The sequence below is a fragment of the Nyctibius grandis genome, chromosome 1 (assembly GCF_013368605.1).
Source record: "Nyctibius grandis isolate bNycGra1 chromosome 1, bNycGra1.pri, whole genome shotgun sequence".
Lineage (NCBI taxonomy): Eukaryota > Metazoa > Chordata > Aves > Nyctibiiformes > Nyctibiidae > Nyctibius > Nyctibius grandis.
Window position 1 is genome coordinate 55631901 of NC_090658.1, and position 26535 is coordinate 55658435.

General features: G+C 40.0%; 1 protein-coding gene across 1 annotated transcript; it reads right to left on the reverse strand.

Annotated features, from left to right (window-relative positions):
• Positions 1-5606: 5606 nt before the first annotated feature.
• On the reverse strand, positions 5607-25231 carry RAB32 (RAB32, member RAS oncogene family). Its single transcript, XM_068407246.1, has 3 exons — positions 24945-25231; positions 8737-9014; positions 5607-7034 (listed from the first exon to the last, which is right to left on the reverse strand). Exons 1-3 carry the CDS (start codon positions 25171-25173, stop codon positions 6885-6887), a joined length of 657 nt encoding a protein of 218 aa, XP_068263347.1. The 5' UTR covers positions 25174-25231; the 3' UTR covers positions 5607-6884.
• Between the last annotated feature and the right edge of the window lie 1304 nt (positions 25232-26535).

Consider the following 26535-nt stretch of genomic DNA (forward strand, 5'->3'; position numbering starts at 1 on the left):
TAATATCTTGGGTAAACTGATGGAGTAAGACAAGGTAGGAGAAGAAAATTGCAACCAGCTATGTAACAGAAAACAGTCTTCTAAGCACAGGACTTTCTGCCCGCTACCATTTCAAAAATACCTTATGGTACTGTGTCTCCTCTGATCTTGCCAGACATGCCTTTTCTAGTACTCCAGCCTCCCTTGAATTTGACATGGCACTAGAAAGGATCCTGATGAATGCTAGCTGTGCTACTATTTCCCCTTATCTTTTTGTTGACCTCTTTCTTTGCTAGAGCAGCTTTCGATCATGTTGTCATGATACAGTCTCATTTTGGAGAAAGCCCCAAAATACTCAGTAAAATATTCAGCAGTACCATTGAGTCCCATGGGCACGTATTTAACTTTAAGCCAAAGTGTTTTCGTGAACTGTGATCCTCTCTCCACTTAAATATTGAGGGAACAGAGTGCAGGCAGCCAGAGCAGGCAGCAGAAGAAAATTAAGGTAGCTCAGAGAACTGGGCAGTGCCATTTCCTTTCTTTGGTAAATTTATGTTTGATGATTCACAACAGGACTATCTTTCTATGTCAAAATGAAAGACTTCCTGGTTTTGATACTGTGTGAAAACCCCTATCCGAAGATTGGAGTTAAGGGTAACTGTGGTATTGTAGCTATTGGAATTATTAAGAAATGGGGATACTGACAGAGGAAATAGTATTACCTCTTTAAAAACTTCTAAATCTCTTGCTAAAAGCTATGATGAATTTTGATTGTAGCCTCAGGGATAGACGGATATGTCTGATTTTAAAATGAGAATACACAATCTTAACGCAGTGTTAACTACTGAGCTGTAGAGACTACTAAATCTCTTAGTACACCATTTTACTTTAGTATTTTGTTATTTACAGTTAAGGATATAACTTTTGCAGGAGATTTCAAGTCAAGGAATGCTGCAGATCATAGAAAATACTTTTTAATAGTGATTAACTTCAGTGTATTTTTAAGTGTGATTGCAGTTGTGTATACAGGCTAAAAGCAAGAAGTCATACTCTTAAAAATGCAAAATATGATTGCTAGATAAATATTTTGTAATATAAATGTGATCAACATTCTTCAAGAAAAGTCAGGAACAAGACCATAAATAGGTATACCTGTAAGACGTCTTCAAACTTGTTTTTCCAATCTAGCAAGTAAAACCAAGTTATCTTCTCTAAATATAAAAAAAACCTGCAACACAGTTTACATTGTCTAACTTCTGAAACACATGAAAATGACAAGAGTCACTATGGCACTTGTGCCATCATACACATGACATATTGCCATGCAGCAAAGATCTATTTATTTTGGAACTCCAAAATGCAACTCATGAATTGGCCTTTTTTAAAGCTAGCAAAAATGACTCCCCAGAATTATTTTTTTTTTTTTTGAAACAGAGATAAGGTTTCATTTTCTTGTTAAAATCTGCCACACAAGTACCACCATAACCACTTGAGCTACAGTAAGTCTCATCTAACTGTGCTTAAAAACAATAATCCAAGGAAAACAAATGCCGTCCTGATGGACAATTAAAGTGAAAGCCCTTAGTCCTTCAACTACTAAACAGTAGAAGGCAGTTGATTTGGGGTAACTTGAGGCAAAGCACAGTTAAAAACAGTAATTCTTTAAGTTTTAAGCAAAGTAGTTTGCCTGCACATATATTCATAGAAGCATTAGCACTTCAACCAGCCCAATGCTGTCCAGAAAAAAAGAGACTAGAAGTAATCTTTGTGTGCAATACTATTTCAATGTTGTGTTGTAGTGAATAACTACTAAGTATAAAATCATGTTTGAGGCATAGTAGTTTAAAGTTAATACTGAATGTATCTTGGTGGGGCAGACATTTTGCTGCAACAATGCTGGGATAGCACTGTCAACATAATTAAAATTCACTCATTATAACTAAAGATGCTTCAACATAGTATGAACAATGGAAATGGATAATGCAGCACAAGTACTATACTGCAGAACCTGCAATACCACAGTCTACAGGACACTTTTGAAAGACAAAAGTTAAAAAACAAACCCATTTGAATGTGAGGGTTTGATAGTCCATTATTCTGGATGGATGCTACATACTACTTTGATACATACCAGGAAGGGCAGAGGACTTTACAAAAGGAGTTAGCAGAATGCCCATGCTGTCTTTAACCTTTAGGGAGCCAAGAGCTTTCCAACAGGACCGATAATTATTATCATAACTTAAGCTTTCAGAATGGTCATCATAATAAACAGGTGCAAAGTTTCTAAGTACAAAAAAAATGATGAGGCAAAACAGAAGCCGCCTGTATGTTTTATCAAAAGACTGAACACTTTGTTTCATTTCCTAGAACCTGTAAAAGATAGATAGAATCCCTTAATATTAAAATGCCGCATGACATGCAGCAGCTACCTTTTACTCCCAGTTGCAAGTTAAGGGCAGTAAGGCCAGGAATCCTGCATATGGTAATTTCATTTAGAGTTATAAGGCCAGAAATCTTGTGTATTTTAATTTCATTTAGAGTTTAGGCCAAATGATGATTTATCCAGTGATAAAAAAATGCCCAATCACTATACTCCTATCTTCTTATCTTTGCAAAAGGATGAAGGAACCATTATTAAGATGCTGGCCCTCTACTTGTACACCTCCCAAGCCAAAGCTATCTGAAATGCCATCCCTACCTAAAAAAAGGAAGGACAAAGGCATACACACACTTACAGAACTGTGTTTCTGTACCAAATAAGGTGTTCTGTAAAGGGAGAAAGAGCTAGCCAGTTCTCTGTTTTGGAACCAAGGTCACTAGCAAGATATTAAGACTAGAAAGACAAAGAACCAACATTTTTTAAGAGCAAAATGTTTCACCATTCAGTACCATAGTTTCACTGCACATATTTCTTTTATAACTACTTCCTCATATCACCACACATTAAGTGGTTACTCAGGCACTGAGTCTGTAAGAATGACTCAAACTATTCCCCAGTGATTAATCACTACAGATGAACAAGGATTTGTTCAATTTAAAGAGACTGAATGCTATTACAACTCCATAGGTCTGACACAAAGTTCAAACAAAACTCTGGAGCTTGGAATAGCTTATCTTTTTCTACTACTGCAGTTAAGATACACATAGAAAATCCCATACTGAAAGATCACTAATTGCTCTAACTCCTTTCTAGTTTTCTCAGCAATTGTAATGCATCATTAAGCTTTTTAAATGAATAGAGGCTGACTTTGCATTAGCTGCACAGACATACTGCACAACAACAATCCAGGAAGACTATATGCCATCCCCAGCCTTTATGAAATCAGTTGATGGAAACATGCCAGGAAAAACATTCTACTGAGGCACTGATTCAGATTTTTACTCAAGTTTTTAATCTTAAAATTGTCTCTTAAATATCGGGACTAGGAAGTCAGGTACTTGCTCATTTAAGATTGACATATTTCAGACTGTAAGAGATAATGAAATAAAATAGCATGTGGCCTCTATTCCTCTGATTGAGATGAATTGTGACTTTACTATATAACCTGTACATGTAGAACAAATTATGTTTGATACTTTTTGCTCACTTATTAGCCTTAAATCAAATTAGGTCTGTCTAAACTTCCACATATCTTTCTAAAACAAAATTCTTGGGTTAATTAGGACAGGGCTTCATGACTAGTTTAATTGACCTAAACACTTCTCCACAAACTACAGTCTCATTCTCCGCTACCATGGAGATGCTCCCATTCCCTTCCTCAAGCTAAAATGCCAGTCTTTTTTTATAGTTTTCACTTTCTGGCTGGATCAGATTTCCTGATCCACCCCACCAGTCTCAAACATAGTAATGCTCCCTCCAAGGAACAGGAGTGAAAGTGCAGTTTGTAGCACAAAGGAAGACTAGCCATCTATTAAAGCTCATTTTTTTTCCCCAGAAAGGTGGGGAAAAAAAGACTCCATTTTACAGGTAGAAGTCAAATTGGATTTTATACTACTAGCCTTAGGAGATGTTAGATTTTGCTCTGTAATACAATCTGCACAGTCACTTTAAATCTTTAGGTTTTTATTTTTGTAGATGGTAGCTCCTGAACCACACCCTGCCTCAGCTTCTCCAGTCAGTGACAGCCTGTATCAAAACTAGTATACTCCACCACAGTTTGAGTCATGGCCATTCTACATTAATGTAGAGCTTTAGAAGAACACAAGCCACATACAGAACAAGGAAAGTGCTTAAACATAGCAGTAATAGCTCTTCAAGCAGAAATTTAGACATTCTTGAAACTAATCTGCATAGGATGACATTGTCACTGACAGGACCCAGATGAGATTCAATGCATTCAAGTAGAATCCCAGAGCTTCAGAGTTTGGTTCTCATTCTGCTGTTGAATCTGAAAGCTAAAAATAAGAAAAAGCAAAATAGCTGTTTAGGGGTGGGGGCAGAAATCTACCTCCACTGGCAGTTTCCCCAGTAAAGTAGGTATTTAAGGAACTAACATTTGAATGTAGATCAGCCTTCTATGCCATTCTAGATAGATGCAAGAACTGGCCTTTTTTGCCCATTAGTGACAAACTTCATGTTATATTGCATAGGCTCAGTAAACTTACAGTTGAAGCCAAGTGAAATTGCATCTTGTTTGACTGGTCATCAAGATTTATCATGTTTTGATCTAGTCAAGAAGCATCAAATAAACAGACTATGCACTTGTTCCACTGGCTAGTTACTGGATTTGTGCAGCTATAATTAAAGTTCAGAAAAAGACAGTACACTGGAGATTAAACAGCTTACTAAAAGTGAGTTTACAGTCTAAATGGAGTTGTTCTGCAAGTGACTCACTAGGAAGATTATTGTAGTTCCAGGTTAGTTAGAAAGGTTAACAACTCAAACAAGCCAGGAAGCAAGGAACATGGATGGGGTGCAGCTTCCTTTCCGAAGTGCTACAGGCTTTCAAAAAAACTTTAAAGTAGCAATCAAGCTATAAGCATCCAATAAATCTGCACAAGTCTAATGGACACATTCTTTACAGTGGTGCATGGTATGAGGATGAGACACCATGGACACAAGTTGAAGTTAGAAAGATTCAGACTAGATAAACTCTTGAGGGGACAGTCAGGCATTGAAACAACTTTCCCAGGGCCATACAGTCTCCATTGTTGAAGGTTTATGACCAGATGACACGAAAGCCTAAGCACTCTGGTATGACCTTGCTTGGAAAAGGATGTTGGCTTAGAAGACTAAGAACCCTTTCATCTGAATTATCTTATGATCCTAAGCTAGTTAAACCCAGTTTTAGCTTATGTCAAGCCTTACCGTCGTAATTTAAAATAAGCCTTTAATGTAACAGTTACTAGAAGATACAGTTGTTTTCAAATGTCAGTGAAAACATTTGTGTAGAATGGGACACATGATGTAAAGATTCATGTTCTCAAAAGCATACACCAACTAATATAAGATGCCCAAATACATTTATTTATCTCTTAAAAAGTACATTACTCTTTAGAAAAAAAAGACAGCCTAGGAAATCTCAATACAGATTAAAGTATATCCATTCTGGCACAAACTTCATGCTGATGTTTAAGTTAACAAGCAAGATAAGACTTCTGAAGTCAGTAGCAAACAGGTACCAGGACAGAAGAAACCCTTAAAATAAAGAGCAGCTTCAAAGCCTTGCAGCCAAGCAGAGCCAGAGTTCCAGCATGTATTCAAGAAACATTAAGCCTCTCTAATCCTTTTGATCTTCATTTGCTGCCAAAAATACATGAGTTATAACAAGGAAACATAAGCATCTCAACATAGAGAGTTCCAAACTGGTAAGCCAGTTCACCAGTTCTGAGTAGTCAGAAGAGTACAGCACTGTTCTAAAATTTAAAGAGATAGAGCTTGGGTTGTTGTGTTTTTTTTTTTTTGGTGGGTTTTTGTTGTTGGGTTGTTTTTTTTTTTGATAGGCTAGCAAGAACCAGTTAAGCTATTTCCTTCAAGACCTCTCTCTTCCCTTACAGTATTCAGAACCATCCCAAGACAGAAGGAAAAGGCAGCAAGTTCATTATCACAGGACAGTAAGATATTTACATTTTGCACTCTTGGTAAAGTTTTCAGTGTTAGTGCATGAAAAAGTTACTCATGTTTATTTCTGGATGTGCATATGGGTGAGGTGACCATAATTATGTGCCAGCAGTACAATGGTATTCATTAATGTGTTTCATATGTAAAGTATTAGCTGAAAGTACTCTGCCTTAAATGGCTGGAGATGCATTTTGTTAGTATCTTTATAACCATGGCTTTCCCCTGTTAAGTACAATCTTTACCCATCTTGTTCTTACTCAGTGGTAAGCGCCATCTACTTCACTCAGTCCTAGTGAATACACTAAGATACCTCCCATCTGTCGTTGGCCCCTTCAAGATTTCTGGGATGTTTTGATCCAGGAGAACTAATAGTGAGACAGGTCCTCATGGTGGGGGATAATAAATAGGGGCAAGTGTGTAGGTGAGAAGACTAACATCAGACATTACTGGTAACAAAGCAAAAGTTTACTTCAAAGGTGCAAGTGTCTATTCAGCTAAAAGCATGATGAGTGAGTCCTATTTGGAATGTAGCATATGTCCTAGAAGGAAAGTAGACACTGAATGTTGTTTTTGTTCCTTTTTAGCAGTGTAAACACTACCTTATGTTCTCAAGTAAGAAGACACTAATAAGACTTGGATGCAGCCACTCAAGCAAGAGGAGTGATAACTCACAAGATACTCAGTTTTATGCTAAACAAGAATATGTAAACACCCACAAGAACCACCTATTCAGATAATACCAGACACCCCTTACGGATTGTCACAACGCAGCACCATAGCAGCAGTTTGATTTAAGGAACAGTCTCGCTGCTTATCCCATCACATTTACTGAACAGTGGTAGCATTAGCAGCACTGTGATTTACTCTCTGCTTTCAATGGGTCTAGGTCCAGTTTTGGTTTCCCCACATCATTCTCTTCATTAGGAAAGCTTTTGTAGTTGGCAAGGATGTTTTCCACCAAGAATCGAGCAGCTTCATCTATGTTGATGTTGTCCTAAAAATGTTGAAAGCAAAGTCAGTGATTTTTTGAAACAGTCACGCGTTCCTATTAGAAGCTGGCCAAATACAAACACTCTTCTACAGTCTCATCAGCACGACACATACAGCTTAGATGCATCAGGTCATTGCTCATACACTTGCTTTTTGAAAAAAGTTACCAAAACGGTTTGAGACAAAGCTATTCACTCATACTACAAATAGGATACTTTGACTCTAATCTAGTATACAGTTAGGGGATAAGTCTCACCTGCATTTGGAAGGCTCACAAATGCCAAAGTGCATTTCTGCATCAGGAAAGATAATAGACAATTACACTGTTCATAGTAGCGTTCTACCTTTTGGGGGCTTTTTCTGCTTCTGCTGCAGTTTGGATGCACTTACTTATGTAAAAGGACCTTTTCTATCAGCCTCAAAACCCCAGCTAAATCAGGGTGACTCATCTAGCCACTACATTTTCTTGTGCATGCTTTGAAAAGTACCTTCACATACACTCTAAAGATGTGTATGCCTGATACCTAGAGATGTATTTCATCAGGGTATCTCAGTTACTGAGGAGTCAAGCTGGCCAGTGCCACGGGGCCTTTGGCCACAGCTTTGACCTGGCTGGGCCACCTGTTAGCTCACCACGGGGCTGCCATGTTTGGAATTGCTCATCTTTGGTTCCAAAGGAAATATCACCCCAGTACACTCTTCTGTCTCCATAATTGTAGATCTAAATTCTACATGAGCAAGGTTAGATCATGAGAACATTTGACTCATCACTACTGCATTTTACAGGCTTGTGGTTGTCAGCCACAAACTGCTTTTGGCAGTTTGCAGATAGGCACTTCTCCCTGCCCAGAGCAGAGGGGGATTCTCCTCATTGTAGTGTAAGGATGTTCATAAGATATTTCTATGCATATTAATACTCTTTAGTTCTTTTGCATTTAATATTCTTCCTAATCCACAGGGAGTGGGACCCATATTACTGATGACTAGACTGAAGAATCAAGTACTAGTTCCATCAGAAAGGCAAAAGCTGATTATCAGGATATTTGAGTGAGTAGGACTTAAAACCATAAACTGATTTGGTATGCTTGGAAAACAAGAAGTACATGAAGTTACTCAAAGTTGTCTGTTTGAATACCGCAGCTGTCTAGCTTAGCTTAAGTTAATATACAGAACAATTCATTTTTCTCCAGTTCAGTCTTGACACTGCCTGATAAAATAGAAAAGTGCTTTAGTGACATCATCATCTAGGTAGGTAGTAAAAAGTGAGCAAATAGCTTGTTCACTTCTGGAGTCTTACCACTTCCTACATGCAACAGTGAATACAGAAGCCGCAATTTAAAAGCCTGCTCCTAAAGATTACTTGTATCTTTTGGATAGTTCAATCAGCATTTAGTAGTATTAACATCTAAACAATGACTCTGATCCTGATGCATGCAAGATGAAAAAAACTTATCAAACTCAGTTAATCAAGGTTTCCAGTTAGTTTTAAGGTTCTCTGATTTTAAGACACAGTTCTAATCTAAACCAAACATGCCGCAAGTCTTCCTCAGGATTGAGCTAGCCTGCACACTACTTCCAACTTTTGCTGAACACTGGAGACTTGACTGTCACTTCCTATACTTGATAATTTTATTCCTCACATGACTATATTCATCCATTCTTATGCTAGTACTTAGAAGAGTTAAAACATGTTTCTTTATGCTCACCTTGGCAGATGTTTCAAACCATCCAACAAAGCCACCTTCTCTGCAGAACTGGTCCATTTGAGAGGGATTCTGACTGCCATCTTTCTTCTGGTCACACTTGTTTGCAAGAAGAACAGCAGGGATGGGGCTGCCATTGGGAAGTAGTACTTTACTGTCCAAATCATGCTTCCATTTTGAAACAGCCTCAAAAGTGGAGCCTCTTGTGACATCAAAAACCACAAAAGCACCAACTGCCTCTTTGTAGTATACTCTGGTCATATTCCCGAAGCGCTCCTGGCCTGAAAGAGAAGACAGTGACAGAGTATATTTATATTTAAGCATGAACTGTAGTCAATACAAATGGACTTCTGTACCAGGTTAGTACATACAAGTTTGATTCAGGTCTAGTCCCCTAGTTCATACAACATTGCCTCTTCTATCCTATGTAAGCTCATTGTAACAGCCATTATGTATATTATACATGACAAGTCAGATGCTAAAGCAGTTTGCAACCCCAACTACAACTTGAATTTTTTTTTTTTTTTTAAACTTATTTGTTGAGTAGTGTTCTTTGAGAAGTAATGCCTAAAAAAACTACCAGTACAGCTACACACAAATCATTCTTTCATCAAAAAAGCTTCTGCAAGATTTAGATATAAATCTAGTTACTTCAGCTAGAGGCTTAAGCTAACTCAGAGGCTTTTCCTGAAGGGTAAGCAACAAGGGTTTTTACAAGCTCCAAGGCTAACAGCCTTCAAAGCATCTTCTGAAGAGGTCACCTATATTATACATTTTTTCCTTACAGCCAAGCTCAATAGGAGCTAGTTTAACAGTTCTAGCTAAATGTGTTATCTTTGACTTTATCTTTTAAGTCTAAGACCTTCTCTGGAATAATTTCCAACCATAAGAGTTCTACAAAAATACCAGGATTTGAAAGAAGATTATCAGAATAGTTAAAGTACAATTTTTCACAACAAAAATCTAGAAGAAAACCAATGGTCAGCAAGTATAGTAAACCAAAAAAGCCTTTTCTTATTAAGTGCAACTAGTGTAGTCAGTATACTTGAAAGAGAGAATTAGAGTGCCAGTTCACTTATTCTTCTGTTTGGAAGGTCAGACCATCATGCTGTGTTGTACTTGAGAGGGCATAGCAGTGTCAAGTGCTAGCAGATTGCTTGGGAAATTTGGGCTACCAACAGATTTCATCTTTGTTTGGAAGTCTTCACTGGGAATAGTCATCCCTACATTTTATAATTCAGTTCTAGAGTGTATCATCACTTCAGCTTTCAGCATTTAATGCATGTGTGGTTTTAGAATAGATAGAGAAAGTAAGAATTTTAATTGGAAACACAGTTGCCTTCTGTTTATAAACATTCAAGTTTGCCTTTGATTAGCAAGGACAAACAGTTACAAGAAGAACTGGGTATCATCATCTTCTCAGAAGGAGCCAGAAATTCATTAGGTGAAGGAACTTGACAAGGGATCCTCTTTAACAGCATGCTTTTCTAGCTCAATTGCCTCATTTTAATGTCAGTACTTCAGTGTACCGACTAGCTGATTCCCAACAGACATTTTCAGAAAAGGTTGACTAAGCAGCTGTTAGAACTGCCTGAAAGCAGCAGCAGCTACAGTGAAGTTCCAGAAAACTAAAAAGCTCTATCAAGTAGACTTTATTTCTGTCTGTTTAACTTTAAAGTATGATGCTGCATAAAACAGCATCACTAGCCAGCATATTCTGAGGAGTGGAAATTACACATGAATTTCTTCACTACCAGCTCATTATCCCCTGTGTGAGAACAAGGAGCATGCAAGAGGAAAGCTCTTCCCTCCATATTCAAAGCTCAAGTGTTGAAGCTGCATTTATGCCATGGACGCTAAGGCCAACAAGCCAGGCATCAAGCCTGCATCTGGGTGACTATATCACTGGAAGAGACACATTGCTGATACAAGTCTCCCAAACAGTGTACACAGAACTTGTACACAAGTAACCCACATTGTCTTCCCAGGCCTTTCCAGGCTGGATTCTTATACCTAAAAGGTGTTTTTGGTATAGTCTTACTACGAATTGTTGTACCATGTGCCTACTGTTTTCATGAATCAAATACTATTAGGGAAGAATCTGGCCAGAAGGCTTTTACTACTTCTGCAGATCAGTTGTGCCACATCTAAAGAAGCTTTACCTCTAGATTGTGGGGATTTTGTGGGGTTTTTTTGGTTGTGTTTTTTGTTTGTTTTTTGTTTGTTTGTTTTTTTGTTGGTTTTTTTTTTTTTGTTTAAATGGAGCTGCACAGGGTCAAATTTAGTTATATTAAGCCAGTCACTGCATACAGCACCACACAAGCTATGACAAGCTCCTTCCCAGTTCCTTCCCCATTTGTTTAGCTGTCAGTCTCACTATCGATTTCTGTTACATGGGAGTACCTCCAACTGTGCTAAAGCACCAATTCTTGTATCCAGTTCAGGCAGTATAAGGCTTCACACCACAGGACCAGCCCACAAAACAAACAGTGTAATCTCAAGGTCTACAGTGCTCTGTACCAACCTGTCTTCTACAGAACGATTTCTTCCATTTGGCCCCCAAATGGTCTCAAAATGGACACGACTTGCTGTTATTTACATGAGACTGCACATGAATCTGAAGCAGCAAGGGGAACAGTCCCATTAGTCCTCCCTATTCAGTTGTTGGAGATTTGTGGGTATTTCAGTCTTTAATTAAGGCTATAAGTTCTTTTGCAAAAACTTGAGAGATGCTTACGTAAGAAAATTAGTTGCAGACAGGCTTGCTAGACTGTTACCAGCAAGGAGAAGATACAGCATAATCACTACATATGAAAAATAAGTTATTTGGGAATTGCAGGAAAGGTTATTGGGCAGTTACCATTTCTCAGGTAGCTGTGCATGCTATAAGTAAACATGGCTGTAATCAGTTACCACAGTGATGGACATTACCATTAACTGAATCCCTTCCTGCTTACTGCCCTCCCATCCAAAAAAAAGCTTTAATGATAAAGAACCGTTAGCAAGTAGGCCATACTAGCCTACTATAGCAATAACCCTTGCTGAAACTTGCACAACACAGTTCATTTAAGGTATACAAAAGAGATTGAACTAGTACAGCACCACATACAGCTTCCAAAGAAAAGAAACAATTAAAAAGTATATGTCATAACCAAACTTGAAAGTCCTAAACAACACCAAATGTTTTTTCTTAAAGAAATAACAGGGAGACAAGCCTTGGCCAGGAAGTCTGATCACCACTCAGATAAGTTTTTCTATTCCATTTCCAATAGAATTCCCATCATCTAACCATAGTCAGTCTTCCTCACTCACCTGGCCCAATGTCTTTATATACAGTAAGCTGGAGAGCTGCATTGACTGGCAATCAACCAAGATTGCCTGGCAGTTGGTTCCTTGACATTGGTGACTTCTCATGGCCCAGTATCCCTGAGCCTACATGAAGCTTTAGCATATCTGGCAAGAGGCTGCATGGTGTTATACCAGAATGAGTGCTGCCCTTTTCTGAAGTAGCCCAAATTCCAAAACAGTTTATTACAACAGAGCTGCTTTCACCTCTAGAATTCACATCCACTAACAATAAACCTGACCTGCATATTATCTTATGACTGCTCTTCCATCCTGTCTGGAGGCCTAATGAGGATGGATATATTATTTTTATTCCAAAGAAAGAAGACAGAAGCAATACCCCATGGCCTGCCTAAGAGAAGAGTTTCATTGTGATAAAAGATATATGGCATATATGCACATGCTGAACTTCTTGGAGGGGATGCAGAGCATTCTAGACAGTCTTTTGAAAATTTAACAGGACTTCCAGGCAAAGCTTTTGCAAGTGCTTTTCTGCTTGCAAAAAAACTCATATAGAAAAAGCAAACTGTAGAACACACCACTCCTCCAAAGTCTGGAGTCTGAACATCATTCTCTATTTATGTTATTAAAACTAAATGACTCAATTTTTGCCATGTTCAGTTCAGCCATGGATTTGTCATTCCCCTTCCTATGCCCAGCAGAATTTTTGCTGTAGTCATTTCACCACATGTGAGAATAGTGTTGAGCAGTACAGAAAGTGGATCACACCCCCAGAGGGTAAAAAGGCTAAAAGTGATCAGATGAAACTAGACTTAAAATCTCCAGTGTGTATAACCATGGAAGGAAGAGGACAGGAAGATAATTACTTGCTTTCTACAGCAGTATGGAAAGGACATCACAGGATTAATCATTCTGGTAGGTCTAGTGCCTTGACATAAACCTGATGGTACCACAAAGGTATACTTTGTGATTCAGGGGTTCAGGTGTAGGTGAGGAGCTAAGCTACAGGGCAGTCAGGGGGATCAGAAGTTTTGTTTGGGGGTATGGAAGTGGCTACATGCAATGTAAAGTTCTGTATTCTCTAACCACAAAGTTTTCACATCTAAATGACTCAGCACATATTGTCACCGTATTTTCCAGGAATTGCAACAACATTAAGTGAAATACTTGCATAATGTCATGCATCAGGAACTAATACAGATCCCTACAGCAGCATCACAGGAATTTAGTTCAAAACCATCAGAGCTTGGGAGCTACCCTTGCTTCCCAGTTTACACTGTAACAGGAGTAAACTATAAGCTAAGAACTACATGAAAAAAATTCTAGCCAGGTGTGACACCGGAAGTTTTATCTTTGTCCTTTACTTCACTGCAAAAGGTAAGTTATCATCGTGAGATTCAGACAGTGCCAGCCTTGTCTTGAAGTACATTTTAAAGAATTTCCTCAGCAATCTTTCCCAGTGTAAGGAATAAACAAGACAGTCCTGTTTATCACAGTAGTGTGACTTACCATTGTGGCAGTTCTTGGTTTTAGTTAGCAAGAGATACCCTACACTCCTACCATTATTTCTGCTCTTAACTCATCCTATGCGATGGGAATTGAGGCTAGAAAAAGCAAGTTAAACATACAAATGACTGCTGGATATGCATGATACTGAGCTTGTCGAGGTTCCTTCTCCCAGACTACTCACCATACCTACAAGTCTTAACATGTAGTTTATATGAACTAACAAGAACCTACTCAAGGAGCGTAGAACAGCCTATCTAGAAGAAGCTTTCCCAGATATACTTTTTATGCTATGAAGGTGAATTTTGGCTTAGCTCTGTCAATACCAACAGTACAGCACAAGTTCCTCTACCTTGTAAAAATCTAAGCTTAGTCTCATCTGAAGCCACACAACTCAGAAATCAGAGTTGTGTTAATTTCATTTAACCCTTTAACATCTCATCAAGAGTACTGATGGACAACTGGACAAAGTTCTCTTTCAGATGAGACTAACAGTTCTGGCATCCTCCAAAAATTGCATCATTAATGAGGAAGATAAAGATGACCAAGGGTTATAAAAGCTTGACAACTGGAAGAATGATGGAACAAATAGTTTCTTTCCTTGAAGCAATGTTAGTTCAAGTCATCTTTGACAGGCTGATCAGCTTAATGGGTGGCCAGAGCTCAAAATTTGATTTTAACAAGTTTGTCAGTTGCACATAAAATAGTCTTAAACTACAGATGTATAATCTAGACTGCAGTCACCCAAAAGTCAATGCTTGTTTGCTGCTAACTAGAAGACCATAGCGATAAAGTTTTGCAGTTTTTTCCTGGACCCAATAATACAGAGTTGTCAAGAGTCTGATAAACAGCAAAAAGTTCTCAGTTTATGAATAAAGCCAAGCAGCTCTTGCCAACATTGTCCTTCAGAATGCTGAAACTCAGAGTTCATTTAGTTTAAAAGGCAGTTTAAGTTCAACAGAAAGAAGGAATACAGCACTCGGGAAAAGTTCAATCTATAAAACCAAGCCAAAAAAAAACTATCCAGCAATACTGCTGTAGTGAAGAAAATGATCAAGAGACCTAGTGAATCAAACTGAGTTCAAAATGCATAGAAGGAGCATCCTGCTACTGTGTTTCACTTGTTCTGCTTTTCTGTCAACAGGTACTATACACTGCAGTGAACTCAGGCATCACAGGATGCTTATTAAGCTATAGTGAACGGTTGTAATAAAACAGTTTTAGTCTGGGAATACTTGAACATTCTCCTTCCATTGTGAGAAGGGTTCTCAGATCAACTATTTAACATGACCACTAATAGTCAATTAGTCATGCCAAAATTCAAGAAGGGTCATTAGTGACGGTCTGGCTAACTCTAATTTGACTGCCAACACCATGGCTCTTAGGTCCTTGCTATCAACTACTCTGAACTTACTGGCCACAGAGTGTGCAAGCACAGTGCCACTATTTAGGCTTCAGTGCCAAACTCTACAAGGTAGTTGTTTCAGACAGTTTCCAGGACCAGAGACATTTGTGCTTTTATTCAACCTAGACAGGAAAACACAATTCAACAATGAAACCCCCTTTTTCCAGTCTTCCTCCTGTCAAAGCAAGGCCTAACCTAATGAGCACTCTCACCCCTGCTCCAGTTGTGCAGCTTTACAAAAGCCTTTCCTCCAACTCCCTGAATTTCTCAGGTCAGGCTTTCACATACTAGCATCAAAGAACATCTGAGTGGCAGTTCCCTATTTACAATTCCAACTCTCAGTAAAGTTCTTGTCAGTGTGGTAGATTTAAGCTGAAGCACCATCCAAAATGGGTGGGCATGCAGCCCAATCCTCTCACTGAGTTAGAACCACTGTCATTTTCAAAACTCACCTAAGTCCTTTAAGAGCCACACGCAAGAACAGACTACTCTTTGGATGCCTGTTAGTCCTACAGCTGAATGTTTGGCACAATGCAGCAAATATCCAGAACTGCCCTGAGGATGCATCTCCCAGTTAGTTCTCCAGATGTCTAATGTACATTTTAGCACTACCAGGGTCAGATGTGAGCTAACTGAGGCTCTCTTTTGGCCAGATATATCAATACATTACTGACAAGCTACCACTGCTGATGGCATTCCCCCCTCTCCCCAAACTGACAGAGCTTGTCCCAGAACTGTCTTACCCAATTACATTGAATTTGTTATTCAGCAAGAAGTAGGTTAACCAAACCACTATCAATATTACAGAACATGCTCAAGTGTGTCTACCTGCTTTTTCACATAGGTAGCAGCTGTAGATTGAGAGTAGACAGACTTCAAGATTGTCCATACTAGACAGCTCCTCATTCTCAACCCATTTAAGCTATTAGTGCAAAGTTGCCATGTGCTTAAACCACAGAGGTGTTGAACTATGCTAACAGCTCTAGCAGATATTAGAAACCTGTAAGAGCTAAAAAAGGCACATCTAGCCCAACTTTTACTTTCCACCATTGTGGACGTAATATTTGGTATTTGTGGTTCTGGTGACAAACACCAAGAGCTTAAAAAGCAAGAACTACAAGAATATTATATCTTCCTGTATTAGACAGTACTAGAAACAGTTTCACTGACTGCAGCTCTTACAGTTTAACAGACAAAAGCAGCCTCAACTAATTTTAAGTGCATTGCTAGTGACCTTTCTTACTAAGGGTGGTGTGGGAAAGTTAACTGACCAGTGGATGGACCTCTTCCCAACAGTAAGTGTTCCAAGCCCTTCAGAAGAACAGTCTTCAGGGGAAAAGGTAGCCAGCCAGTAAATCCCTGTTCAACTGACTCCCACTTTAGCATAATAGAACCTTTAGTCCTCTGGGTACGTCTACATTAGGAAGTTGCAGGGTGCAGTTGAAGCAGTACCGTTGAATGAGACAGACACCTGACATCCACAGTATACTATACACACGGTATGTATGAGACTCTGTAGTCATTGAAAAGTCACTGAAGAATATCAGTTCAAGAGCAGCAGTATTTTGATTGTTTAGGTCATAACAGTGTTTTCACATATTCTTAGAAGTGACTATTTCATTCTGAAATGGTAGGAAGTAGTTTGCTCTAAAGTTTCACTGCACAACACAGCCAGTTTTAACCTAATAATTTGTTAGCTGCCTGAATTTTCAAAATCAGTGACTAGTCTTTCCATTCACTGTTTGGTATCATTATACTTCTTAAGCAGGACAGTCCTGTTCACTGCCAGTGAAACAGCAAGAGCACCAAGGTGCAAGCGCTCAGAAGTTAGACACCAGATTTCCATCAGGAACACTGACCGCATCTATCATCCTAATAGATGGAAAAAGCACACCATTCTCTTCCACAAAGACAGAAAGCCTTCCTCAAACAATTGCACAGCTCTCACAGGGAATTTTACAGCAAGACTGATAAACTGTTCACTGCTGCCTGCAGCCTTGGGTTAATCCAATGATTTAAGACTGTCCAAACTGACTAACAGCTTACTATCTTGTCTGAGAAGTTTAGAGGCACTTATGGTTCAGCTTGCTTTGTCCAGCATCAAATGTATTATACATAAAAGTATGACAGTCATGTTTGTATAAGAAAGTTTCACCTGTTTTGCTTGCATCTTCACTAAACAGCAAATTAACAGGAGAGGAAGTCCCTGACTAAGCACTAATTTCCATCCCCAGAAAAGCAGAGTTCAACCAAGTTAAATTATTCCTAATCAGCTGTCAAATGCAGCATGTACGGAAAAACTCTCCTTGCACAAGCATTCAGAGAAAGCTGACACAGTCCAGTTAGTGCCAGCAACAGCATGAATTGGTACTTCCTACTTTGCTTTAACTAGACTTACCCAAAGAAGTCATCTGCCAGAGTTAAGCTATGTCATGCTTGACACCCTCTAATCCATCTCCTTTGGTGCACTGTCATGCAGGCAGAGCTAGACATGGCACTACAGCATTTCACAGCACACAGAAGAACAATTCTAAAGTCAGTTTGTCTCAAGAACAACTTTATCACGAGACTGAAAAAATGTTAATCTCTAAAATGGTCAATGTGTCATGGCACATTGTGTGTGATTGGGACTTTGTATCAAACAGCTGCCACTTCGCTTTACCCAGCACTCTAGCCTGGAAGCATTTAAAGAACACACTCCCATAACCCATTGGCAGTGACACTAAGAGGCTGCTTTTTAATCTATTATTTGTAAAGCTGTTAAAATTCATACAATAAGAAATATTGGTTTTCATTTGCTGCTGATCTAGAAGCCACTGCTACTGAAAGTTTGCTACACTTTCTCTAGACAGAGTTAAGGTATTTCTTTCTAAACAAGCTCTATAAACCCCTGAAATTCCATCATTTTTTAAAGCATAATCTTACACCCCATCCACCTTTGTTCTGTGTCTCCATAGCCAGAGGAGAACTTTGAACATCTAACATTCTACCACAGGTAGCTTGAGAAGCACGTTGTGCTTTGTAGTCACTGCTTACTGCTGGTCATGCTAGCTTTAACACTTGCAAGAATCTCACAAGAGTTATTCCTATGATTTCATTCGAAAATAAAAATAGAAATTCCCTTACTGCAAATCACTTCCTTCTGACATGGCATATCACACTTCCGAGCTTCTGAACTGAGCATTTGGAGGGAACAGTTTACAACAGACTGCAAAAGCAAAGCAATGGTTACCACTGGAGTTCAAGGAAAGTATTTCCAACAGCTGTGAGACTGAATCCCAGTGGCCTTGCTCACTACTAAAGGCAAGAACCTTATTTTATTCAGCATGCTGGAGCCTTTTTTGGAACCAGGCAGCTAAGATTTTCTTTCCTACATTTCATAAGATGGGTAATCAGTTGAGAACAACTCCATTACAGCACTTGCCAACCCAAATTGTACTTGTGTACATGCACTTCAGGGACACCCTGTCTTAGTGTGCATATAAAGAAAACCAAACTGGTAAGATGCAAAGTGGAGATGTAAATAAGGTGAAGACACCAAGACTCTGAAGCTGCAACGCTGATGCAAGGAGAGTTGTTAAAGGTTGATTTACATTCATGTAAACTCCATACATTAAGAGAAAAGTGTATATTTAATACTGTCTACATTAGTTTGTGTCTGAAGGGAAATGCACTTGATTTGTCAAACCAACTTGATTTCTGACCACGAGAGTCAGTATTACATGAAGGGCAAGAATTTAGCCAATACTTGCCTCAAAAACATTTATGATCAATGCAAGTTAATGATTTTTGCAAAGACTTCTAGTTTGTTTTATAATCTGACCCCAAAATCAGTTATGTTGTGTGATATATACTGTTTTGCCTCCTGTCTGCTCTATTGCACATAAGAACTTAAGTAGCATTTCCCTTTAAGGTAGCTTCCCCCCCACCAATTTGATGGATACCCCCATGCATCCTTTATTCTCTATCAGAGTGTTAGGGAAGCATTTTCATTGTGATCTTGTAGAAAGCATAAAGCTTCTGAGCAACTGCTATATATGATATGAAACATCTATTTGAAAATAAGGCTGAAGCTCCATCTGTTCCATAGTTATTAGAAGCTCAAGCACTAAGTCCATTTCTATTGTTGACAGAAATTAAAGAGTACCTGCAAGACCAATAAAGCAAACTTTCTTTTAAGCCTGTACTAGATGAAGTAGTCTTCTAAGATCACATCTTTAACTCCATTTCTTGTAGGACACCTAGAAAAGCCTATGAAGAAATTCTAAGCTTAATTTCCAAGACACTCAGAGAACATCTGTCTCAATTCTACCATTTAACTGAAAATTAACTGAACAGCCCTGTCTTGCATAATCAAAGTTACCATACTAAACTGCATTACAACACCAACTTCAAGACAGTAACATTTCCCATATGCTTATGGAATTCCATCAGCACACAGGCTTTAAGAAACTTAGTTCAAGATAACATATACAGTACTTTGAGTTGCTATATAATATAGTACTAAGCACAAGAACCTTCATCAATATGAATGATTCAGTACCCCACTGGTAAGGCAAGGAAAATGCTTCATCAGCAAGACCAATAACCATACCTTGCTTGACAGCATTTCATAAAAAATTACTTAAACAGAAGAATTCCAAAAAAGAAAGCACCTTGGCATCCAGAGCCTGTATTCAGAGATGTCTGAAGGCTGGAAGCACACCAAAGAGAAACAAGTTTAACGTGTTCAGCACTTATTTGGATATTTAGCCATAGAGCTCCAAGCACAGCAAGTCATTCTCAACTGAAAGCTCATAACTAAATTCAGCTGTTCCAGAAGAGTCACAAGAAAGGACACCCACACAAGATTTCCCACAGGGGGGTGGTTTCTAGAAGGGAACATACAATACACCTTCACTTCTGTTTCTTGCCTCTACTGCTTCTAAGACAGTGTTCCAAACCTTTCAACATGAGCAGGCCTGCTACTTCCCCCTCCTCAAACTTTATCTGCTAGTTTTGCATGTTTCCAGCCAACATCATCCTTCAGTAATTTTTTACTGAAAAACTCCTGACTGGGAGTTTTCTGACCTGCCTCAGCTGTTAGCAAAATGATAGTACTCCCATTTCCATACAAAGGCAGCCGATGCTGGAACCTCCATCACCATATAAACCAGGAAATAACCTCAGATAACTTACCAGTTTCTGAAAAAGCTTTAAGCTCCAAGTTCTGCATCCATTTCTGATGCAGTTATTTACATGTACATTTTTCACCCAATAGGTATCTTTAAAACAGGGGAAAAAAAAAACCCACAGTTGGGGGCAGGTTATGCCTGGATTGTCTTGCCTCCACCCTATGCTCACTTGTACTAGGCACACAGCTAAGCAATTTTTTTCATGGTTTCTTTGCAGGAGTTGCCATTTTAATCCCGACATTGAGCTTCAAAATGTGTTGTGGGTAAGGACAAGTTGTTACAGGAATACCTTGACTACCTTTAAAGACTACTACCTCCAAGCTCTCCATACTTAGGAAGTTTTAGAATATCCTCCTCCTCCCACATCCATGGTTCCCTGCACTCACTTTCCCATTTCTCATGGCTTCCTATAGATGAGACCAAGTTAACTTCCTAAATAAGTTAAAAGCTTAACATCAACTCACATATCTAAGACTCATTTGTCTTCATAGAAAAGCAGCTCTTCCTCAACTTAGTATTTGAACAAAATACTTCATCTGATTTCTCCATCCTCTTGAGGACTGGTATATACTTCTAACAAGTTAGAGTTCGGATCTTTTCAAGGAGACAGACAAGAGTTTAGTAACAAATTTGCATGCTACAAGTCTTATTCAACTCCTGAAAACTTGTGTAGAACATGTTTAGAATACCGAAGTACAATCACACCCCTTCTGTTTGGGCAATTTCATAGCCATGCTCTTCTGGTTAAACACTTACTTCAGTTTTAATAAACATTTTTACAAAGAAAATCTAATAAAGTCCTGAAAGAAGGGTGCTATTACACCAAAGTTAATGCCGAATCATTCAGTCAAAGCTTTAAAAACAGCTGTCTACCAGTTGTTGTTAGTGACATTCTTCAGGAGAAGCCAAGCACAAGTGGTCACATGTGACTTTTACCACCCCTGCCCTCCAGTGAGTTGGATGTTCATACAGGCTGATGTGAGTGACAGCAATAGTCAACATGATCATAAAGCAACAGCTAATACTACTCAGTTGCTGGTCTTACCAGATCAGATCAAAAGTTTTTATAATACAGAAAATCTTCAAGTGTTCTTTCAATGATATTTGACTGAGTTTCATCAATATGCTATATTCGCCTCCTCCACTACATTGTGGTCAGTGCAGTATACTCACTAAAACAGCATGCTTGTCAAGTAGGAATCACTAGTGTATTGAAACAGACTTAAAAGCATTTCTCTATCATTAAGATTCCTTTGTTTTGTACCTCTTTACCACAATGACCCATTCTTATCTCCTATTTATTTCTCCAATTATTTATGTCCTTTGATCAAGGGGGTTAACCTGGTTGTAACACTTTCAGAATTTATCCAGGAAGAGGTATTTATCATAACTCCACACGTCATGATAAAAAAAACAAGAGTAATGCCTAAGGGCAGCCAAGGTTTAGAAGTTTTGTTCCTGTATGAGCATGCATGTAACCTGTTCAGCTTTCAGAATACTTCATGCTGCAACCAAGACAATTTTACAGTGACTGATCAGTCTTACTCCCAAGCTTTTTCACCTCCATTATTCAAGAAGGTACAACCTGTGTCTAAAAACTAAAATGCCTGAGTATTGCTGGAATACACAAGTCTAGGCACAACAGTACCCTCCTTCCCCCTTCACTATTTCACATACCCTCCCCTTCAATTCTGCTGCAGGAATTTACATTACTTTGTACCTTACAACAAGAAGGCTATTTTAACCCGGGAAAAAAGCATAGGCAGTGTACATTGCCATGCTTTATTTGATAGCATTATCTAATCACTAAAAAAAACCTCAGACAGCACAAGAAATTGCAAGGCATCAGGTTCCTGAGTGACTTCAATACACAGCACAACATTCATCATTTTGGCTACAATCACACCAGAAGCCAGCATAATATATGTGTTATAATCTTTAGTTGATGACTGAAGAACATTGTTAGTTCATATTATTGATTTCGGTACAGAACCTTAGACCGCAGCACACAGCTCTTTGAGGAAAACTTATGATGAACTGTTAAGTACAAGCTTTGATCTAGTGAAAAATAACATGCCTTACTATGCTTAAGGGTTAAACTTTAATTCAGAAGCCTTTTTAAATGCATCAAAATCAATTCAGAATGCCAGCACCATATTGCTTGCAGGGAAGTCACATGTAACATTACTTACCATAACATTTAGATCTCTTGAAGAGATCTAAAGCTGTTTGTCTGCATGTACCAGCAGACAAAATTATCTACATGAGCTTCTGAAAGCCAGAAGACAGTTGGGCTGATGAGTTAAAAGGAAATGACTATCACATGCTCAGATACTTTGGTACACACTTTAATAAAGTGCTTCAAGGAATACGTGCTATGACTGTATAGAAGTCATCTTCAACCTGGTTCTCTAGCTAATAATTTCTATATAAGCCTCTTAACATCCTCAGGCATTTAGAAATATTCATGAGTAGAGACAGACAGCTGCAGAGCACATTCACAGGTTGAGGCCTTTAACAGTTTTAAGACGATGAAACAATCCTTATGGATACTAAAATCCCTTTTATTTTAATGATTAACACTTAACTGAGATGTCAAGTTTTACAGGAGTCCAAACTGTTACTTTCACACTGGCACAGCACAGCCCAATCAAATATCACTAAGACTAAGATTACTTCTCTTCTTGGTCTTGTTTTTCAATTGCGGAAGGACCCCCACCCCCTTGGAAACAGAATAGCCTAAACTGCCAGATTAGATATAAGAGTTTGGAGTGCAAATTCTAGAACAGCTGTATTTTCCCTTTTCATTTTTGCTAGGGAAAGACTAGTCAGGAGTTTCAAACAAAATTATGCATCACATTGTAAAATAGGAAAAATATTCCCCATTCATTTTAGTAGGGCATCATTTGCAATACATCTAGAAGTGTTATGATTAGTATATAGACACTTCGGTGACAGGGAAAATTTTATTCTTCAACCTATCAGCAATATTAGCACAAGCCTCCAGGGATTTATCAGCAGTTCTTAACTCAGTTTTCACCTAGGAGTGTCCAAGATACACTAAGGGTAATAAGCAAGAGTGAAAAATTCTGTCTTCTAGATCTTGAAATTAATGCATGCGTGTGTTGATAGGACTTCCCATAATGTAAACAGGTTCTGTCCAAACTTTGTTACAAGTTAACAGCTATGTTTCTGCCTAGCCTGTTGAAACAGATTGCTTTGGCAAAGCACACAGCCTACCCCAGTCTCAGAAACCAAGGGCTGAGGAGAAGTTGAACACAAGCATGGCAGCCTGCCAAACCCCAGGATCCTGATAGTCTCCCCTCTTTAATCTTTGGAACCCCAGACTTGTTCAAATACATGCAGAGTGTTGTAGCAGCTTGCACTGATACTGCCAATTGATTTAAAGAAAGTTAAAACTGATCTGTAAAAGGAACGCATCAGAAGAGAGAGCTTGCCAACATTTTACTTGCTCTCCAAAACAGCAATTACAAAATATTTTAGTTTGCCGTACAGGCCAGCAGCAGAAAGATCTATGGCATGTTTCAGCATATGGCTGTAAGAAGCAGGCTTTTTAGTTTGCGGAATCATATTTGAAGTGTTTTAAGATAATCTTTACAGCAGAAAGACCACTGACATACAGCTGGTCTGCCACAGGGTTATAGCAGACACATTACCCTTCCTCTTTTCTGAGCTTCCACTTGATAAACAGAGTTCATGGAAACAGTAATTACCAGTTGTTATCCTACCAGTATCTTCCAGTAGTCTAAGTTTAGACACCAGCATTTGAAATGAAGTGTACCTTTTTCATATCCAAAGAGATATTCTGAACATGGTGGAGAGAGATGATGAGAGCTGCAAGTTAATATCCAGGCTGCACACAAAACTAGAAATGCAATACCAACTTCAGATGATTAAGGAGTTGAAGACACAGGCTTCTTATACAGACATAGCAAAACAGAGTTTATTCTGTGTCATTTAACACCTCAGCATAAGCAAAGTTACCCATGACAGGTATGGAGTCTTTAAGATAGAGGTGTTAAAGAACAATTTTGAGTTATAGATAGGACAGGAGTGCCATGTAGTTTGGGCAAGTGAACAGGGCTTTTCTGCTTCAGTGTGCTCAAAGTATCTTTTTGATACACAAACCCATGATTTGAATGTAGAACTAAGCATAACACAAGTCCCATTCCCTCACTCTATATTGCAGGGACACAAGTTACTTTTAATTTAAGTAGGTGACTCCAAACATACAGACTTCGAGCATACTTCCTCCAAGGACAATTTTAGCTATTTGAGTTACCTTTAACCTGTAAAGTGTGCTTACTAAACATAACCTACTTGGAAAAGGTATTTGTTTCCTCTAGAGATGTTATGGAGCCATAACCATGAATGAATTTAAGCAGTAGTCATAACCAAGGCCACAAGCTCCCAGGCAAAAGTGTCAGAAGGAGCAATATGAGCAGGAACCCTCTGGGAGCCCTGGAGCCAGCAAGCAGAGCAGAGCAGGTTTTTGAGGACTGCTGTAAAACCCTGGCCCAAGCCAAAAGCCCCACATCAGCTAACTGGAACACACACAGCATACAAAAAGCCAAAAGCTTCACTCCCATATCGAGACCTCCCTCTACTTATGCCTCAAACGCAGACAAGAGGGGTTACATGTAATAGGGGAAGGAGAAAAACAAGACGACTGACTTCACAGTTGAAATACACTTTCCTCCGCAGAGGCCAGGCCCCGGGACCCCACAGACAGCCGGGCTCACAGGCCTCTGCCCTCTCGGGGCTCGCCCTGCAGAGGGACGCCTGCTCCTGGCCCTTACCTGCTATATCCCAGAGCTGCAGACGGACCAGGGTCTTGCTGTCCCAGTTGATGACTTTGAGCGCAAAATCCACCCCGATAGTGGCCCGGTAGTGCTGGGAGAAGAGCTGGTGCACGTAGCGCTTGATAATGCTGGTCTTACCCACGCCCAGCTCTCCGATCACCAGCACCTTGAAGAGATGCTCCCGGCACTCCGGCACGCCGGAGCCCGCTCCTTCCCCGCCGGCCATCCTCGGCCCTCCCGCGGAGCGCAGCGCTGCGGGGCCCGGCGGGGACGCCGCGGGGAGGCCGGGCTGCCGGGGCCGCGGCTCTCCCACCTCTATAAACTTTCCCAGCCGGCAACTTTCCTCTAACTTTCCCCAGCCGACTCCCCGCTGGGCCGGCCCACACCGGGCGGGGGAAGACGGAGCGAGATCGAAGCAGAGGGAGGGAGGGAAATCAGGGAAACCCTGCAACCACCTGACTGCAGTCACAAGACGCGGAAACTCCGCGGCCTTATAAAAGCCCGGGGAGGGAGGCGGGGAGGGGCAGGGGGAGGGTCTGTGGGGCAACCGGCAGCGGAGGGAGGCCGGTGTTCCGCCCCGCTCGCTGTGCGGGGCACGGCTGTGTCCCGTCAGAACGGGCCTTGGGCCGGGGAAGCCTCTCCATTAACCGGGCTTGCTGGCTTGCCCACCTGGAGCCAGCTTGGGGCCCCGTGAGCGCAGGCTGTCTGCACCCAGGCCGCCTCCCTGCACTTGCACCCTGTCCAATAGGGCCTGGTACTGCGAACCGGGTCAGGGCGGTGCTGAGCTCACCCCGTGCACAGAGGCCGAGGGCGGAGGCAGGAGCAGTGGCGCAGGGTAGGCCGTCATGTGTAAAGGGCTCAGGTAACCGAGGGTTAAATCAGCTCCTCATGTGCAGGATTCCCGTCCTAAATTAACCCAGTAAAATACTCTTTTATCACTCTGTGGTTATTTGAAAAAATACATCAGCCGAAGCAGTAAATGAACAGACACATAGCCAGAACCGAACGTAAAATAAGTTACCTGTCCCTAGGACCGTGTAGTACCACGTGTGCAGATTGTAAGTGTTGGCAGAAAAAAACATCTTCGTGAACACGCTCTCCAAATGAAACACCCCAACCCCAGGCATCAGTCCTTGCCATGAGAGGATGGAGTTGTGTGGCTAAGCGGTACTGTCGTAGTGCTGCCTTGTTTAGCTATCATGTAAATTCCTTAACACAGCTATTTCATGCTGGAGAGCAATGTGGACTGCTCTGGAAGGGAAATGTGATGTGACTGTCTACTCAGCATGTGTGCGCACAAGTTTGGAGCCCAAGTGAAAATCCGATTAGGGGTGAAGGGATCCCTTCAATGGGAAATAAAGTAGTGGTTAAAACATCTGGTAACAGATCTGGCAATGATCACTTGCTCCTGATTTTATAAGAGTTTATTGCATATACTGATTCCTTTGTGACGCTTCAAATTACTGGCTTCAGTAAAACAATTCAGACTTTCTCACTTGGCTTGGAACATGCTTACTTCCATGTCACAGAAAGGCAATGCATGCAGTGTAGATGGGAGTGGGTGAAGAGAATAGCTGTTTGGCAAAAT